Source organism: Pongo pygmaeus, chromosome 6, assembly GCF_028885625.2.
Source record: "Pongo pygmaeus isolate AG05252 chromosome 6, NHGRI_mPonPyg2-v2.0_pri, whole genome shotgun sequence".
NCBI classification, from domain to species: domain Eukaryota; kingdom Metazoa; phylum Chordata; class Mammalia; order Primates; family Hominidae; genus Pongo; species Pongo pygmaeus.
This window is the reverse complement of record NC_072379.2, coordinates 78,980,013-78,999,040: the sequence shown is the minus strand read 5'-3', so window position 1 is coordinate 78,999,040 and position 19,028 is coordinate 78,980,013. Positions and strand designations below refer to the sequence as shown.

At 36.0% G+C, this 19,028-nt stretch overlaps 1 protein-coding gene across 4 annotated transcripts in view; it reads left to right on the top strand.

Annotated features, from left to right (window-relative positions):
- GLCCI1 (glucocorticoid induced 1) overlaps window positions 1–19,028 on the top strand; it is a 119,897-nt gene that overhangs the window by 24,088 nt on the left and 76,781 nt on the right. For all 4 annotated transcript variants that reach the window (XM_054496637.2, XM_054496635.2, XM_054496636.2 and 1 more), the window contains exon 2: window positions 10,590–10,741. In XM_054496637.2, the coding sequence (XP_054352612.1) occupies window positions 10,590–10,741 (152 nt within the window). The remainder of the gene's footprint in view (window positions 1–10,589; window positions 10,742–19,028) is intronic.

Here is a 19,028-nt window from a genome sequence, read left to right as displayed (position 1 = left end):
GACTCCATTGTCCAACTTTTTCTCAACCTTCTTTTCTTTGCTTCTGTCTGCTCAATTTTGGTTAGACTCTCAGTAATTTCTCTTTACTGTTGGATTCCATGTTGGAAGTGGTTCTTTTTTGTTAGATTTGAGCATAGCCATATTGCTCTAGTATCTCAGACTTTATTGAGTTGATGTCCTCTTGCCTTCACTTGCAAATCAGATTGTGTGGAATCCCCTCTCAATTTGGCTGCTATTCTAGATTGGCCCTTTACATTTACCCATTAGTGAATTGTGTTCTCTGGACCATCAGAAGCCTGGGTACATTCCTTTGCTGTCTCTCACACAGATGCTGATACCACTATGGCCCAATACTTTTTTATGCTTTCTCCCAACTCACTTATATTTGGTGTTTTGTGGAGATATTTTGTGACTTTATTATGTTGTAGATGCCAATACTCCTTGACTTACAATGGGGTTACATCCTGAAAAAAAAAGAAAATATTTTAAGTCAAATATGCATTTAATACCCCAGTAAACCCATTGTAAAGTCAAAAAACTGTGAGTCAAACTGTAAGTCCAAATGCTTCTTGACTTAGGTATGATGGGCTTATATCCTGATAAACACATCATAAAGTCAAAATTCTAAGTTGAAATATCATAAATGTGGAACCATCTGTATTGTCCTTGAATCTTTTGTTTGGCTATTGTCTTCATCTGTTTTGTATTGCTATAGCAGAGTGTCACAGACCAGCATGGCCAACATAGTGAAACCCTGTCTCTACAGAAAATACAAAAATTACCCAGACATGTTGGTTCATGCTTGTAATCCCAGCTACTTGGGAGGCTGAGACATGAGAATCACTTGAATCTGGGAGGCAGAAGTTACAGTGAGCCGATAACACACCACTGCACTCCAGCCTGGGTGACAGAGTGAGACTCTGTCTCAAATAAATAAATAAATAAATAAAGTAGCTATAGAATATTATAGCTAGTTTATAAAATTTTCAGACTCAGGGTTAAATTATTTAATGAAATTAAACTATTAAAATCTAAATTTAACTTACATATCAGAGCAGTCTGATTTTCTTTTTTGTGAAAGTGGCAGAGTAAAATTAATTCATTTTTCACAATTCCGGAGAGTGGGAAGTACAGTATCAAGGTACTAGCATTTGGTGAGGGTCTTCATGCTATGTCATCCCATGACAGAGGTAGAAAGGCAAGAGAGCAATAGAGGGTTGACCTAGCTCTTATAACAACCTGCTCTTGTAATAACATTAATGCATTCATGAAGGCAGAGCCCTCATGGCCTAATTGCCTCTTGTTGGTCCCAACTCTTAGTACCATCAGAGTGGCAATTAAATTTCAACATGAGTTTTGGAGGGGACATTCAAGTGTAGCACTTTTCTTCATTGCTGTCTGTCTGTCGTTAAAATCTATTCTACCAGCATCTTCATATTGTTGGAATACGTTGACAAAACTTTTATATAAGGAACTGTCTTGAATATTGACTTTATTTAATGGACAGAAAATGCTACATATATTACATAGATATACATAGAGATACACACAAACACACACACACACACACACACACACACACACTCTCTCTCTCTCTCTCTCTCTTTCTCTCTCTCTCTCCATATTTGTCCAGGTAATGGTTTCACTTAATACACTAACAGTGTTTGTGTTTGCATATCAGTGTTTGAAGTGAAACTGTTATGTGGACAAATAGGGAGAGCATGTGAGTATATGTGTTTGTGTTTTGTGTATGTGTGTGTATTTCTCTATGTATGGACATCAATCCCAAGTAAAAGCAAGTGAAAAATTTTAGTAGTATCCTCTACTAGAAGAGTGAATATTTTTCTGTTACCTTTATTTCTTATTAAATAAAAAGCAAATTTTGAGGGAAAATGCTTTTTCCTATGTGTCATTATATTGAGGAAATTATTCCCTACTTTAATTATCAAGGTGTTTGACCAATAATATTAGTTAGCACTTTAGGAGGCCGAGGTAGGCAAATCATTTGAGCCCAGGAGTTCCAGACCGTCCTGGGCAATATGGCAAAACCCCATCCTCTACAAAAAATACAAAAATTAGCTGGGCGTGGTAGCATGTGCCTGTAGCCCCAAATACTCGGGAAGCTAAGGCAGGAGGATCATCTGAGCCTGGGAGATCAAGGCTGCAGTGAGCCGAGATCGTACCACTACACTCTAGTCTGGGCGACAGAGCAACCCAAATGTCCATCAGTGATAGACTGGATTAAGAAAATGTGGCACATATACACCATGGAATACTATGCAGCCATAAAAAAGGATGAGTTCATGTCCTTTGTAGGAACATGGATGAAGCTGGAAACCATCATTCTCGGCAAACTATCGCAAGGACAAAAAACCAAACACCACATGTTCTCACTCATAGGTGGGAATTGAACAATGAGAACACTTGGACACAGGAAGGGGAACATCACACACCAGGGCCTGTCGTGGGGTGGGGGGAGGGGGGAGGGATAGCGTTAGGAGATATACCTAATGTAAATGACGAGTTAATGGGTACAGCACACTAACATGGCACATGTATTCATATGTAACAAACCTGCATGTTGTGCACATGTACCCTAGAACTTAAAGTATAATAAAAAATAATAAATTTTAAGTTCAATTAAAAAAATAAAAATGAAAAAAAGGGAGCCCATTTTGTAACCTTTATTGTTGTGCTGTTGTTAAAAACAGTTTTTCTTTATAAATTGAGATGTAATAGTGACTCTGTCTCATTTGGTAAAAAATTTTCTAAGCTTTGGTGCTTTAACTGGAAGTTAAATTCACAGAATTTTGTGAAATGTTGTTTTCTGATTAGGAATATTTGTGTTCCTTTTTCTTACAAATATGACTTTCCACCTTTGGTCAGTTATTTTAGTTGTTTTTGTAGTTGCTAATATTTTGTGATTACTTCTTTAGTATATGAACTCATTAGTCATAGTGGATTTTAGATGTTTTGAATTTCATTAACAGAATTCATTTGAAATTTATAAGGCTGATAAATCTCCTTCTACTAATTGCTACTTTGCTAAAGTTCCTTAAAGGACTATCATTCTGCCACCTCCCAAAAAGATGAACTTAAAAAAATCTTTTGCCATATATATAATTAAAAAAAAAAAAGTATTCCAAATATCAGAGCTCCGTCTTCATTTGTTGTGTACCTTTTCAGTGCTTGTTACCAGGCTTCTTGTAGCCAGATTAGTGAAGTTTTCTTTTCAACCTTGATGCAAAGATACTCCCTTGAGTTTTCTTTGAAAATAGACTGAAGGCCTCCTTCTAAATGTCTTAACTTATGTGTCATTTGACATAAGTTTATTGGGTGAGCTGTAACCTAGAGAATCATGCCTAAATAGCTGCCTGACTGCATTTTTTGGTTTGTTTGTTTTTCCTGATGGACCTCAGGTTACAGAGTTTTGTCAGGCCTCATTTGGTCAGAAGCATGTTTGTTTCTCTTGTCAGCTTCTTGATTGGTTTCTTTCCAGATTCTGCAGGGCAGCCATATGGTCATTTCTGCATGTTTTCTAGATTGCTTCTGTGGCAGGGTTCCAGGTTTGGTTGATTAGTATTTCAGATTCTACCCACATCGAGAGAGCTTTTGTTTTGCTCTTTGGTTTTATTTCAGATAGCATATTCACAACTAGTATCCTTCCTGTCACTTATCTGAAGTTCATTTGAATTTGGTGATTTTATTTTATGTGGCCCATGTATTTGGCTAATGTTTCATCATTTTATATGCCAAGGAGGAAGACTATTAATGGCTGTTGAAGTGCTTAGATTATGCTACCTTAGGAAAACTAAATCTAGTAATGATTCTATTGGATATTAACTATTAATGTACATTAGATTGGGTAGAAAAACATACCAGTCACCTTTCCATATCTTGTATTCTCAGTTATTTTGTTACCTTTTTTAAAAAAAAATTTATTTTGAAAATCATTGTCTATAACTGCGAGGCAAGGAGAAAATTACTTAATGTTAGTAGTGATAATACATTAAAAACTATAGCTTTCAAGGTATTCTCATTACAGAATTAATGAAGTAAATTTCTATTAATAAAATTGAGCTTTAGCAAATTTATGCTTAGCCTTAGTGAACCAATAGCAGGAAAATTCCTCACCTGTATTTATTTATGGCTATTTTTGATCTCAGGTAGATTAAGAACTATATCATTTCCAGATATTTTGAAGTTGAAGAAAAGCAATTTAATGTCTTGTATTCAGTCTGATCTTGATGAATTTGGTATTTTGATTTCAATGAAAGTTGAATTAATATGAATAAGTGAAGTTAAATATCATGAAAAACTCACTGACTACCTGTTAAAATAAAGGTTTTATAAAGTAGCTATAGAGGCTGGGCATGGTGGCTCACACCTGCAATCCCAGCAGTTTGGGAGGCTGAGGCAGGCAGATCACTTGAGGTCAGGAATTCAAGACCAGCCTGGCCAACATAGTGAGACCCTGTCTCTATAAAAAATACAAAAATTAGCTAGACATGTTGGTTCATACTTGTAATCCAGCTACTCGGGAGCCTGAGACACGAGAATTACTTGAACCTGGGAGGCAGAGGTTACAGTGAGCCGAGATCATACCACTGTACTCCAGCCTGGGTGACAGAGTGAGACTCTGTCTCAAATAAATAAATAAATAAATAAATAAATAAAGTAGCTATAGAATATTATAGCTAGTTTATAAAATTTTCAGACTTAGGGTTAAATTGTTTAATGAAATTGAATTATTAAAATCTAAATTTAACATATATTAGAGCAGTCTGATTTAATTTTACTCTGGCACTTTCATTTTATAAGAGAACCTACTTTGTTTTTTTCAGACTTACATTTTTGAGGAGGTAGTTTTTTTGTTGTTGTTGTTGTTGTTGTTGTTGTTGAGACGGAGTCTCGCTCTTGTCACCCAGGCTGAAGTGCAGTGGCGCGATCTTGGCTCACTGCAACCTCTGCGTCTCGGGTCAAGCGATTCACCTGCCTCAGCCTCCTGACTGGCTGGGATTACAGTTGCCCTCCACCAGGCCCAGCTAATTTTTGTACTTTTAGTAGAGACAGGGTTTCACCATTTTGGCCAGGCTGGTCTCAAACTCCTGACCTCAGGTCATCCGCCCACCTCGGCCTCCCAAAGTGCTGGGATTACAGGTGTGAGCCACCGTGCAGGCTCAGGAGGTCGCTTTCATTGTAACTACTTTTAACTTTTATTTGCATGCAAAATACCTTGTTTGCGTGGTTGGGTCTTTTTCCAAAGATGCTGTAGTGTACTTTGTCTTTCTTACTTTCTAGTGTTCCTAAGCATTCTACCTTAGAGTGTTTTGTATTTAGGTTTTAAGGTTCTTATTGCCATGGCCAGAACTTAATTTATTAATAGCTACTGACCTTTTGAAGGAGCTGACTACATGTTTAAATTTATTAGATCTAAAAGTTTAGCTGCTTGTCACAGATTTCAAAGAATTGGTTGACTTTTTTGCAGCAGGATATTTTCTAGAGTGTATAGTCAAGCTTTTAATGTCTCTAAATAGGTTGTTGAATAGGTTGTTGCCCCCCGAAATTTATTTTTTGAGATACAGAAATAAAATATAATTTCTGTATTTTTATTTTTTATTTCCTACATATATATTTCTATTTTTCTGTTTTATAATATATAACATATTAGCAATATCATAGATATCCAGTTCATAAATAAGCAGCTACAGATTACTGCATGCCTATATATTTACCAATAGGGACACTTAGTAAAAATAATTTGAAGACCATAGTTCTGACAGAGTAGTTATAGAAAGTGAACACTAAGGGTAGAGCATGTGATCTTTTTAAAGAGATAGGTAAAGATTCAATGATTAAAAATATAATAAAAGAAAAATTAAGTAAATATAGAGTAAATAAGTAAAAGTATAGATTAGAATATTATTATACAGACCAAGGGACTCATTTATAGATTATTTATATATTTAACTCATTATAAAACATTAAAATGGGCTGAATATTGTGACTTATGCCTGTAATCTCAGCGCTTTGGGAGCCTAAGGGGAAAGGATTGGTTGAGGCCAGGAGTTTGAAACCATCTTCAGCAACACAGCGAGACCCCATCCCCACAAAAAATTTAAAAATTAGCCAGATGTGGTAGTGCACACCTATAGTCCTAACTACTGTAGAGCTGACGTGGGAGGATAGCTTGAGCCCAGGAGTTCCAGGCCGCAGTGAGCTATGATCATGCCGGTACACTCCAGCCTGGGCGGATGACAGAGCAATACCCTGTGTCTAAAAAGAACAAGGCTGGGAGTGGTGGCTTATACCTGTATTCCTAGTATTTTGGGAGGCCAAGGTGGGAGGATCACTTGAGCCCAGGAGTTTGAGACCAGCCTGGTCAACATAGTGAGGCCTCATCTCTATAAATTTAAACAATTAGCTGGGTGTGGTGATGCACACCTGTGGTCCCAGCTACTCAAGAGACTGAGGCAGGAGGATCACTTAAGTCTGGGAGTTTGAGGCTGCAGTGAGCTGTGATCATGCCACTGTCCTCTAGCCCTGGGTGACAGAACTAGACAGTCTGTAGAAAACACAAATAAAATAAATTTAACACCACCCTTTCAAAAAAACCATTAAAATGGTTCCTATTGTTTATTTACTAAACTAAAAGGAGTTTTAATAATTAAATGGACTACATACAACTTTTCAGATTGCTTGGAGCAATTTAAGTAGAGGCTCAAGTTATTCACTTAGAATGGCGTTTTCTTATCTGGTTATAGCTGACCTTTATATAGGCCTTTTAAATTTAGAGGTCAACTGATAAGTGTCAGCTTTGCCTCTCAACAGTTTGTTGTCTTTTGTTTCTTCATGGTGGAAGGAATTTAAAGTAAACTTTAAAATTTTAAACAAATTACTATAAATCAGATAATGGGAGATGTCAATTTTCTGTTTCCCAGTGTTGCTAAAATTAGTAGGTATTGCCTTTATAACCAGGAAAAATATTCAAAAAGTTAATATAAATAACTTCTAGTAGTATTAATAGAACTAGAAACAGTTTATGTATCTTCAAAGTTACCTGTGATGTGGGGAGGAGGTAAAGATAAAGGGAGAAGAAACAAACAATAAAACAGAAAGCAATTAGCAAGGAAACATTCCAGAATAGGAAAAAATTACATGACAAATTAAACCAAATTTGTTATAACAATAAATATAAGTGGCATAAGCTCACCTTTTACAACCAGAAGGCTTGCTACAATGTTTTTTTCAAAAAGTATAAAAACATACTTTGTTTTATGATACACATAAAAAAATCTTTTAGGATGAGCATACCATGCAAATTAACAGAAAGAAAGCAGAAGGGGGTCATAATATTCAGTATCATAAAATTTCAAAAATAATTAATGGGACAAATTATAATAGTGATGCATATAAGCTGTAATGTTGATGTCAAGAATCTATATGTACCCTTTACCATTATGTAATGGCCTTCTTTGTCTCTTTTGATCTTTGTTGGTTTAAAGTCTGTTTTATCAGAGACTAGGATTGCAACCCCTGCTTTTTTTTGCATTCCATTTGCTTGGTATATCTTCCTCCATCCCTTTATTTTGAGCCTACGTGCGTCTCTGCATGTGAGATGGGTCTCCTGAATACAGCACACTAATGGGTCTTGAATCTTAATCCAGTTTGCCAGTCTGTGTCTTTTAATTGGGGCATTTAGCCCATTTACATTTAAGGTTAATATTGTTATGTGTGAATTTGATCCTGACATTATGATGATAGCTGGTTATTTTGCCTGTTATTTGATGCAGTTTCTTCCTAGCATTGGTGGTCTTTACAATTTGGCATGTTTTTGCAGTGGCTGATACCAGTTGTTCCTTTCCATGTTTAGTGCTTCCTTCAGGAGCTCTTGTAAGGCAGGCCTGGTGGTGACAGCATCTCTCAGCATTTGCTTATCTGTAAAGGATTTTATTTCTCCTTCACTTATGAAACTTAGTTTGGCTGGATATGAAATTCTGGGTTGAAAGTGCTTTTCTTTAAGCATGTTGAATATCGGCCCCCACTCCCTTCTGGCTGCAAATCAAAACCACAATGAGATACTATCTCACACCAGTTAGAATGGCAATCATTAAAAAGTCAGGAAACAACAGATGCTGGAGAGGATGTGGAGAAACAAGAATGCTTTTACACTGTTGGTGGGAGTGTAAACTGGTTCAACTATTGTGGAAGACAGTGTGGTGATTCCTCAAGGATGTAGAACTAAAAATACCATTTGACCCAGCGATCCCATTACTGGGTGTATACCCAAAGGATTGTAAATCATGCTACTATAAAGACACATGCACATGTATGTTTATTGCAGCACTATTCACAATAGCAAAGACTTGGAACCAACCCAAATGTCCATCAGTGATAGACTGGATTAAGAAAATGTGGCACATATACACCATGGAATACTATGTAGCCATAAAAAAGGATGAGTTCATGACCTTTGCAAGGACGTGGATGAAGCTGGAAACCATCATTCTGAGCAAACTATCACAAAGACAGAAAACCAAACACTGCATGTCCTCACTCATAGGTGGTAATTGAACAATGAGAACACTTGGACACAGGAAGGGGAACATCACACACCAGGGCGTGTCATAGGGTGGGTAGCTGGGAGAGGGGGATAGCATTAGGAGAAATCCCTAATGTAAATGACGAGTTAATGGGTGCAGCAAACCAACATGGCACATGTATACCTATGTAACAAATCTGCATGTTGTGCACATGTACCCTAGAACTTAAAGTATAATTTTAAAAAAAGGAAAAAAAAAGAATCTATATGTGCTAAATAATATAGAACTAAAATATAAAGGTCAAGAATGTGCAAAAAATAAAGAGAATTTTTAGAACTCAATAGTAGTTTAAAGCTTTTAGAGTACTCTTCTAAGTCTGTAACAGATAAAACTGATAATTATTCCTATATTCTATTATTTAATTCAATTGATATACAAGACAAGGAACTATATATTCTGAAAACAAAATATCTTCTCTGTAATTCATGAAACGTTTATAAAAAATGACCATGCTTTTGGTCACAGGGAAAATTTCAGGTAATTCCAAAGAGTAGAAATGGGTTCCATTAGATTCTCTGCCTTCAGTACAATACAATTAGAGCTAAAGTAATACAGGTAAAGAGGAAATCTGGTAATTTTCAGATCTTTTCTATCAATTCTTGGGTCAAAAGAAAAAATAAAAACTGCAGTTCTAAGCTATTATCTGCATGATATGATAACATGCATTTTCTTCTGTTTTTCTGGTAAACTATGTCTTCTGATTTCAGGAAGGTAAAGGACAGCATTCAATAATAAATGTTTCTTCACCCTCTGTAAAGAGGAAGGCATTTTGTTTGATGTGAGATATGACTCTGAAAAGACTTAGCCTTGGGAACCTGTAAATCTGTTGGATTCTACCATAGAATGCACATTAGTAGTAAATTATTTAGGATGGATATATGGAGACTCCTCTATAGTTATCTGTGTAGATTTGGTGTTCAGTGTGATTAATTTTTAACAGAGATACTTGTGATACCCCTATGGGAAGGAGAAGTATCATAGTTTGTTATGGCAGATTGATTGAACTGTGTATAATGTCTATAGATTTTGGGTTATTTTTACCTCTGTCCCTTGTTTGCATCTCTTGTTCAGTATTCCTCTAGGCCTCAAATTCTTCGTCTGTGAATGAGGAAGTTGAATTAAAATATAAAGTTATTTATACATGTTATTTTTATATAGCTGTGAATAAATTCATTAAGTGAGTATTGAATGTTGTTTCCTATTTAGTCTGTAGGGTTTAAACTTATGCTCTGATGGAGGAGAGAAACAGGCTTAGGGTGCCATGAAAGCAGAGACAGGCAAGTATATCTTAGAAGGAAGGGGAGAGGAAAGGGCATTAGGGAAACTTTCGCAGAGGCAGTGTGACATCTGAACTGGTCTTGAAGATAAATGAGTTTGTCAAGTAAACAAAGAGAGTTCTAGGCTTAGGAAGTAGAATGTACAGAGGCAGAAAGAATGTATTTTACCTTTGGAAAAACACAGGCCATTCATGTGACGCTTAACATGGGATTATGGAGTAGCAAGATATGAGACATTGAGGTATATGGCACCCAAATCGTGAAAGCTTATTATGTCATACTAAATAATATGGGCTTTAAATTAAAGACAATAACTAACCATGGAAATGTTTTCTATTTGGGTATGACACTGTAAAATTTAGTTGAAATGGATACAGGGATAGCAGTTAGAAAACTGGCAGTTCAGGTGAGACATGAGTGGGAGTCTTAATTAAAATAATGGCAATGAGATGATATGCAGATTTATATAAAATGGATAGGCTTCATAGGGTCTGTGGGAGCCCTGGAAATGTATGTGAGATTTAACATGAATGTATTTTCCTTGGGACATGGTTCATACATTTCATCTGATCATACAACAGGGCTATTAGTGTAAATATATATATCATGGGGAAAACTGACAGGATGACATTCCACAAACTATGAAGTTAAATAACTTTAAATTTTATTTTATTCACTAATGACTAATCTTTTTTTTTACTTTCTATAGCGGACAGGGCAAAATCTCAGCAAGTTCGGACCTCTAGTACAATAAGGCGAACCTCCTCTTTGGATACAATAACAGGACCTTACCTCACAGGACAGTGGCCACGGGATCCTCATGTTCACTACCCTTCATGCATGAAAGACAAAGCTACTCAGGTAAAATAAGGAAATCAAAATCAGCTTATTACCCTGTACTTCTTCGGTTTTGATCACAGTAAAGAAAATGTAATATAATCAAATTTTCCCAAATTTGAAATACATCCAACCAAGGAAGAAAGGAAAAATCCATTGTTTTAAATAAACTTTGCAATAATTGTTTTTTGTCATCTGGGTTTTAGAAGTTTTGAAATTCTTTAATACTTAAATAGCACATCAGTCTATATTACATGGTTGTAGACATGTTGTAATTTTAAGAATTGCTTTCCAATAAAAATTAAAATGACTAGTAACCATTTTAGAAAATATAATTTTTTAAGAAGAGTTTGCACAGTTCTTGAAAATAATTTATAAAGTAGTAACAAATGCCTAATGAAATCTGTGTTGGAGAATTTATTTTTTTTTGGTTTGAAACCAAGACTAAAAGCCTTCAGAGGGAAATAGAAATTAACTGTCACATTTTCCCTGTTTTTGGAAGGATCTCCAAGCTTTTGATTTGAAAAGCTTTTCCTCCACATCAGAAAAAAAATCTGAAAACATCTTTATTCATGATTATCTGAGTTCTTGACCATACCTTCATAACAGTAGTCAATCAGCATTTATTGGCATAAAGAAGAATACTAAAAATATAAGAGATAGTCATTGGTTTTAAAAAACCTGCAGCACAGTTAGGTAGATAAGATACACATTTATAAAAATTGGTAAAAGAAGACAGTGTATAATTCGACGTTAGATGAATGGAGTATGTAAATGTGAGGGCATTCAAAGGAAAGAGAACATTTTGGGCTTTGTAGGTTAGGGTAATAGAATAATTAGAGTTTCATGTCTGAAGACTGAGGAAAAAGAGAGAGAGTTTTGGACATGATCTGTAAAACTCTGCTTCTCAGTTTTTGTCATTTTCTCAGGCAAGCTTGAAACTGTGAAATTGGCTTCTTCTTTATCATCTGTCTCATCAATTCTGTCCTTGTAATATTTTATGCTGCTCTACTCTTTTGATTTCCAGTCTTCATTTAGTGAGGAAGAGGATAAGTTTAATATGGCAGGCAGTGGCATTTCCAAATAGAAATAACTAGCAAAACTTAGAGGTGTGGGCCTGGACAGTTAGAGATCTGGACACAGATAATTAATTCAGAACCATCCTTCTAGGGGAGTTAGAGTCACAAATATGATAAAATGTAAGTATAGAAAATAAAATTTAAAAATAATTTAAAAAAGAAAAAAGAAAATTAAAAAAATGTAGTTATAAAGTATGAAAGAAGAAGGTCAAGTGATGGAGGACTTAGTTTTTGGAAGGGTACACACACACACACAAGAAAAAAACTAATATATTCATCTGAAAGCAGCAAGAGGAGGAGGGAGTTAATATTTATTAACTATGTACCATGTACTGTTTGTTTTATAACCTGTTTCATTTAATTCTCACAAGACCATTGCAACATTACACAGATGGAAAAGCAGTCACTCAGGGAACTTAAATGATTTATCTAGGAGCACAGAGCTAGAAAGTGTTGGAGCCAGATTTCTAACACAGGCTAATCTATTAACTAATATGAGCTCCATTTTTATTATTATTAAACTGGGATTATAGGATAATACAAACATACATATGTATGTATGTACCTAGTGCTGTGACACTGCACTAAAAAATGGTAGCTATTCTTTTTAGATTACCAAACCAACATATGAAATGAATGCTATGTGCTGACACTATCCAGAGGGAAACATTATCTTGTGTTTGTTTTTTTTTTTTTTTTTTTTTTTTGAGACAGGAGTTTCTCTCTTGTTGCCCAGGCTGGAGTGCAATGGCGCGATCTCAGCTCACTGCACCCTCCGCCTCCCAGGTTCAAGCGATTCTCCTGCCTCAGCTTCCCGAGTAGCTGGGATTATAGGTGCCTGCCACCATGCCCGGCTAAGTTTTTGTACTTAGTAGAGATGGGGTTTCACCATGTTAGTCAAGCTGGTCTGGAACTCCTGACCAAAGGTGACCCACCTGCCTTAGCCTCCCAAAGTGCTGAGATTACAGGCATGCGCCACCACGCCTGGCCCAGAAACATTATCTTATTTGCTCTTCACGAAAATTCTGAAAAAGAAGAGAAGCCAGAGGAAGAGTGAAAGGCTAGGTGAAAAACTGGAATAGTGAAGCCTTAGAAGTCAGAGGAGAAAGCTATTCTAAGAAAGGAAAAAATTGTTGACAGTATCAGATGCTGAAGAGAGGTCATGGTGATTAAGGACCAGATTTAGGGATCAGAGGCACATTGTCTTGGAGAGTGCAGTATTGGAGATAATGCTAGAGTAGGAGACCCTACTATTTGAGAGTTAAGAGAGTGATGTGGAGATAGAAGAAAAGAACGCTGGATATGTTTCTTACACATGTCTGATTTTTTATCTGTGCAGTGGGGTTAATAAAACCTAACCCATAATATTACTGTGTGATTAAGTATGATAATATTGAAGGTAAATTTGGCAAATACTATATACACATTTAAGTTATTAGTAGTATATGTAGACATGCCCACTTGTAACATTTGCAGGGTCTGCAGCAAATATAAAGGCCAATATGCTATATGTATGTAAGTTAAATGAACAAATTATTGAGTAAAATACATTTTGTCCTCCCCCCACTACCCAATGACAAATAATCTTCATATGGACCTGGAAGATGAGGTGTAAACTAAGAATTCTCAGATTCTTCAGAGTTATCTGCTGGTATATGTCCACATGGGGCAGGCCCACCAGGCCCACTAGGCCCACCTTGTCTGAGCCTAAGTTCCATTCTCTTCCTACCCTGCAATCTATTCTGTACTTTAACCTGGCTTTACACATACACTTGGACCCACCAGTCCTCACATTCAAGTGCCATCCTCAAAAAGCAAGAACCAGGGAATGGGTCTGCAGACCTTAGAAGCCAAGCCTATTGCTGTTTGTTCAGGAAATTCCCGGTTTTAGATTACCTGGAGTATATTCTACAGCCAGGCATGGGCTCATGACGTCCATGCTCTTTGCTCCCAAGGTCTCTTATCCCATGGGGACGGGCATGGCTGCTAGAAGACCAGAGGAATTTCTCCTAAATTTTGAAGTCCAGGATAAGGGCTTGTCTGGCTTGCATCTATCTGGATGTAGGTCATTTATTTGAGAAGTTTGACATTGAAAAGAAGGTAAAATATAGGGCTCATTTTACAGATGAGGAACCTGAGGCTTAGAGAAGTGAAGTAATTTGTACATCATTACATAGCTGTACATTAATATGTACTACATACATATTACATCGTTAGGTAATATGTACGTAGTACGTATTAAGCATGAGGACAGTGAACCCAGACCTGGCTGATTCTAAAGCGTTTCCTTTTTTTTCTTCAGCTGTCTATTGCCTTTTATGGCAACCACTAGCCACTAACCTGCTTCTTGCCTCACAAGCATAAGAAATGGTCTTTCCCTAACCATTTATTAGTTTAATTGAAGATACAGGAGATGAACATATGAGATACTTTTTATGGTGACATCCATTCCTCCTGGATTAACTGTTGAACTCTTAGGGTGGGAAGAAGTTGTTTCATTTATGTAGTAGAATTATGTAGTGGACATTGGTGGAAGGAAGGTGGTATACTCAGCTTGCTACAGACATTAAACACCTGGGTTGTTTGGCCTTGGTGGAGGGTGTCTTGAGGGTGTTCTTCCTTTTATATTTCTGTTTCAACTACCTTAATTATTGAGAGCTTGACATAAAAAATTTAATATTGTTTAGTATGTTTATATATTAAAAAGAAGTAGCATAGTGTTGTGAAAAGATTGTAGACTTTGGAACCAGATCACATATTCAAATCAAGGCCCACTGAGGGAACTTTCTGGGATAATGGAAATGTTAATTAAAAAATTAGTTAATTTTAATTAAGTAAAAATTATTTATATATTAATGGTGTACAGCTTGATAGACACACACACATTTGAAATGATTACATCAATCCATTTAACAGATGCATTACCTCATTTTTTTATGTGTGGTGAGAACACTGAAAATCTACTCTCTTAGCAATTTTCAAATATACCATATATTTTACTGTAGTCATTATGATGTATAGTAGATCACTTGAAGTTGTTTCTTGTAACTGAAATTTTGGGTCCTTTGACCAGCATCTCCCAAGGACTCCTAGCCTCTGATAACCACTATTCTACTCTCTATTTCTGTAAGTTAAATGTTGTATATCTTTTTTTTTTTTTTTTTTTTTTTTTTTTTTTTTTTTTTGAGATGGGGTCTTGTTCTGTTGCCCAGGCTGGAGTGCGGTGATGTGATCTCGGCTCACTTCAACCTCTGCCCCTCAGATTCAAGCAATTCTCATGCCTCAGCCTCCCAAGTAGCTGGGAATTAGCTGGGACTACAGGCCCCTGCCACCATGCCCAGCTAATGTTGTATTTTTAGTAGAGGTGGGGTTTCACCAGTAGAGGCTGTTCTTGAACTCCTGGCCTCAAGTGATCCACTAGACTTGACCTTTCAGAGTGTTGGGATTACAGGCATGAGCCACCATGCCTGGCCAGTGTTATATGTCTTAATAGTTAAGTTTGGGTTATGTTGGTGAATTCATTTATCGGAACATACCCAAGTGTAAACTTGTGCATTTTGCTATATAACTTTAACTTTAAAAATACAGAATATGAACAGAAAACAAATACTGAACTCAGATGTTTAGAGATGAAGTATACTGCTGTCTGCAACTTTGAAATGAATCAAAAATAAGATCAATTGATGGGTGGATACCTAGATAGATATCTGGTGGAGCAAATAGAGCAAAATGTTATTTAGAAAAGCTGAGTATTGGCTCTATGGGCCTTCACTGAACAGTTTTTTTTTTTAATTGTTCTGTTTGAAATTTTTATTAGCAAAATGTTAAAAAAAAATTCATGACCCACTGACTTAACTGCTTTGTGACCCAGTCTTAAGCTTTCTTTTCTGTAAATTGAAGTTACTAATACCCGATTTGCACATTCACACGTTTATCCTGAGGATTATAAGATACAGCTTTACATTTTTAAGGCCTCTGAAAAAATGGATCACTGCTGGTTATTTAGAGTCATCTGTTTAGCCTTGTAGAAAGAAAAACTAAAATCCATTTGTGAAATTTAATATTTTATTACTGTAGCCTTGCAGATACAACCTTTTTAAAACAAAAAATATATTACCAACTCTTAAAATTGAACTTGCAATTAAGGTTACTATAATAAAACAGTAATGTTTCCTCAGTCTTCACCCCATAGTCTGAGGTATAGTCTCTGGACAAATTTTAAATTCTGTGTTTGAATGTGTTTTTAAATGTGAAAGTAATATATATTCTTTGTAAAGTGGTCAAGTAATAAAAATAATATATACAGCAATAATCAGAGGTATTTCCTACAACTTCCCAGGTATAGTAATGATTAGAGCTATTCATAAATATTGGCATTCTCTCTCCTGGGCACATGATAGGATTCTGCTTCTCTGCCCACTTGAAGTTAAGTGTGGCCATGAGACTTGATTTGGGAAGACGCTTTAAAGAACTGGTGCATTCTCTCTGACAGGGAAGTAACTGTTCATTCCTACTCTGTCCATCTGGGTCACTGACAGTGACAAGCATAGCCTTCTTAATGACCCATACATGTAGTATGAGCAAGAAATTAGCTTTTGCAGTTTTAAGTCATTTGGATTTGGAGATTGTGTAGTTACTATCTTATAATCTAGTCTTTACTGACTAATATGCAAAGTATAACCCTTTTAAACAAATTTTTGTAGGCCTTTCAGAGCATAGTATATTATTTTTCTTAATTAAAAGCTTTTCAAAAGATTCAGTGTGGACATAAAATCAGTATCAAAATAGAATGAAAAAAAAAACTGAGCACTTGAAGTGGTTTTTTTTTTCTTAGAGTTTTGCCATTTGCTCAATTAACTTGTTTTCTTAATCTTTTTTAAACATTTAAAAATCGTGTCTTAATAGTTTATTTTCCTGTTATACCTTTCTTTGAGTTTTATAGGCCTTAAACTTTTTCTGATACAGTTAGATGCGATTTTCTTTGTATGAGTAGTCCATCCAAAACAGCCCCTGAAACGGGCTACCTCAGCCTCAAAATGTCACCTCTTTTGAAATGTCTATTAAACTAGAAGACATGATGGTGTTAATCTACAGAGCTAATTTTCATTAACAAGCTTTCTGCAAGTGAATGTATTCAGTCTTAACAAGAGAAACCACCACTGCCTTCTTGCTTCTTTCTTCTTTTTAAATGAGGATTTAAAATGCTTTTGATTAGATTTATATTCTAATAAAATGATGGATTTAATGCTTTTTATATATAACTTGTAAAAGAAAAAAGTCACTTGCCTAAACATAGAATTTCCACTTTAGGAATCTGCTCCCTGCCAGGGTCAGCATCCTGTCATAATATCTTATAAAATCTCTGTGCTTCTCAGTTCTTGCAGGGATGCTTAGTGATACATTTATAGACATTCTATAATTATCCTAGAATGTTTTTAATTCAGCTAAATCAACAGAAGTAAATATTTCAGGTTATGTATTTTTGGGTTTTATCTGATTTTGTTTTAAAATTAATGCTTTTTGATAGTAAAATAATCCATCATATATTTGATGGGAAAATAATCCATAATATAGAAGGACGTGAATAGTAGCCACTAACTCCCTAGACCTACTACTTAAAAAAAGTATTATTAACAGGTTTTTGGGGGATACATATTTTGAGAAATTTTCTGTACCTATAGAAATATATTGTTTAAACATATACACACAGAGATGGAATCATACTTTATATCATATTACTGACTTGCTTTTTCCATTTGATGGATCATGGGCATCTCTCCTTATAACATGTAAATCCCTACCTCATTTTTTTTTCTATTTTTTAAGTTGTGATAAAATATATATAACATGCTAGGGAGGCATAGTGGCCTGTGCTTGTAATCCCAGCTACTCAGGAGGCCGAGGCAAGAGAATCGCTTGAACCCGGGAGGTGGAGGTTGCAGTGAGCCGAGATCACGTGACTACACTCCAGCCTGGGCAACAGAGCAAGACTCTGTCTCCTCCCACAAAAAAAAAATAATGAAATTTACCATGAGTGAAAATGAATTAACCATTTTTTAAATGTACAGTTCCATAGCATTAAGTGCATTCACATTATTGTCCAACCATTACCTCCATCCATGTCTAATACTTTTTTACTTTTTCCAGCTGAAACTCTATTAAATACTAGCTCTCCATCCTCCCCACCACACCCCAGCCTCTGGTAGCCATCATTCTGCTTTCTGTCTCTGTGAATATACTCTAGGAACCTCATATAAGAAAAATCATACAGTATTTTCCTTTTTTGTCTGGTTTATTTTACTTAGTATAATGATTTCAAGATTCGACATTGTAGCCGTGTGTCAAAATTTCCTTCCTTTTTAAGGCAATATAATATTCTATTAGATATGCATACCACATTTTCTTTATCTATTCATCTATGGATGGACATTTAGGTTGTTTCTGCTTTTTGACAGTTGCGAATAATGCTGCTAGCAACATTAGTGTATGGGTATCTTTTCGAGTCTCTGCTTTCAGTTCTTTTGTATATATATCCAGAAGTAGAACTGCTAGATCATAGGGTAATTCTGTGTTTAAATTTTTGATGAACTGACAAACTGTTTTCCACTATGGCTGTACTATTTTATACTCACATCAGCAACGCACAGGGGTCCAGTTGTTTTTTTGCTGTTGTTGTTGTTTTTTTTTTTTGAGATGGAGTCTTGCTCTGTCACCCAGGCAGGAATGAAGTGGCACTATCTTGGCTCACTGCAAGCTCTGCCTCCTGGGTTCACGCCATTCTCCTGCCTCAGCCTCCCCAGCAGCTGGGACTACAGGCACACGCCGCCATGCCTGGCTAATTTTTTGTGTTTTTAGTAGAGACGGGGTTTCACTGTGTTAGCCAGGATGGTCTCGATCTCTCGACCTTGTGATCCACTCACCTCGGCCTCCCAAAGTGCTAGGATTACAGGCATGAGTCACCATGCCCGGCCAGGGGTCCAGTTTTTCTACATCTTTGCCAATATTTTCTTTTTTCCTTTTTTAAAAAATAATAGTCACCCTGGTATCTTACTGTGATTTTTGATTTGTATTTCCTAAATGATTAATGATGCTGAGCATCACTTCATCTGCTTTTTGGCCATCTGTATTTCTTTTTTGGAGAAATGTCTATTCAAGTCCTTTATCTATTTTTGAATTGGGTTTTTTGTTGTTGAGTTTTAGGAGTTCTTTATATATACTGGATATCAATCTCT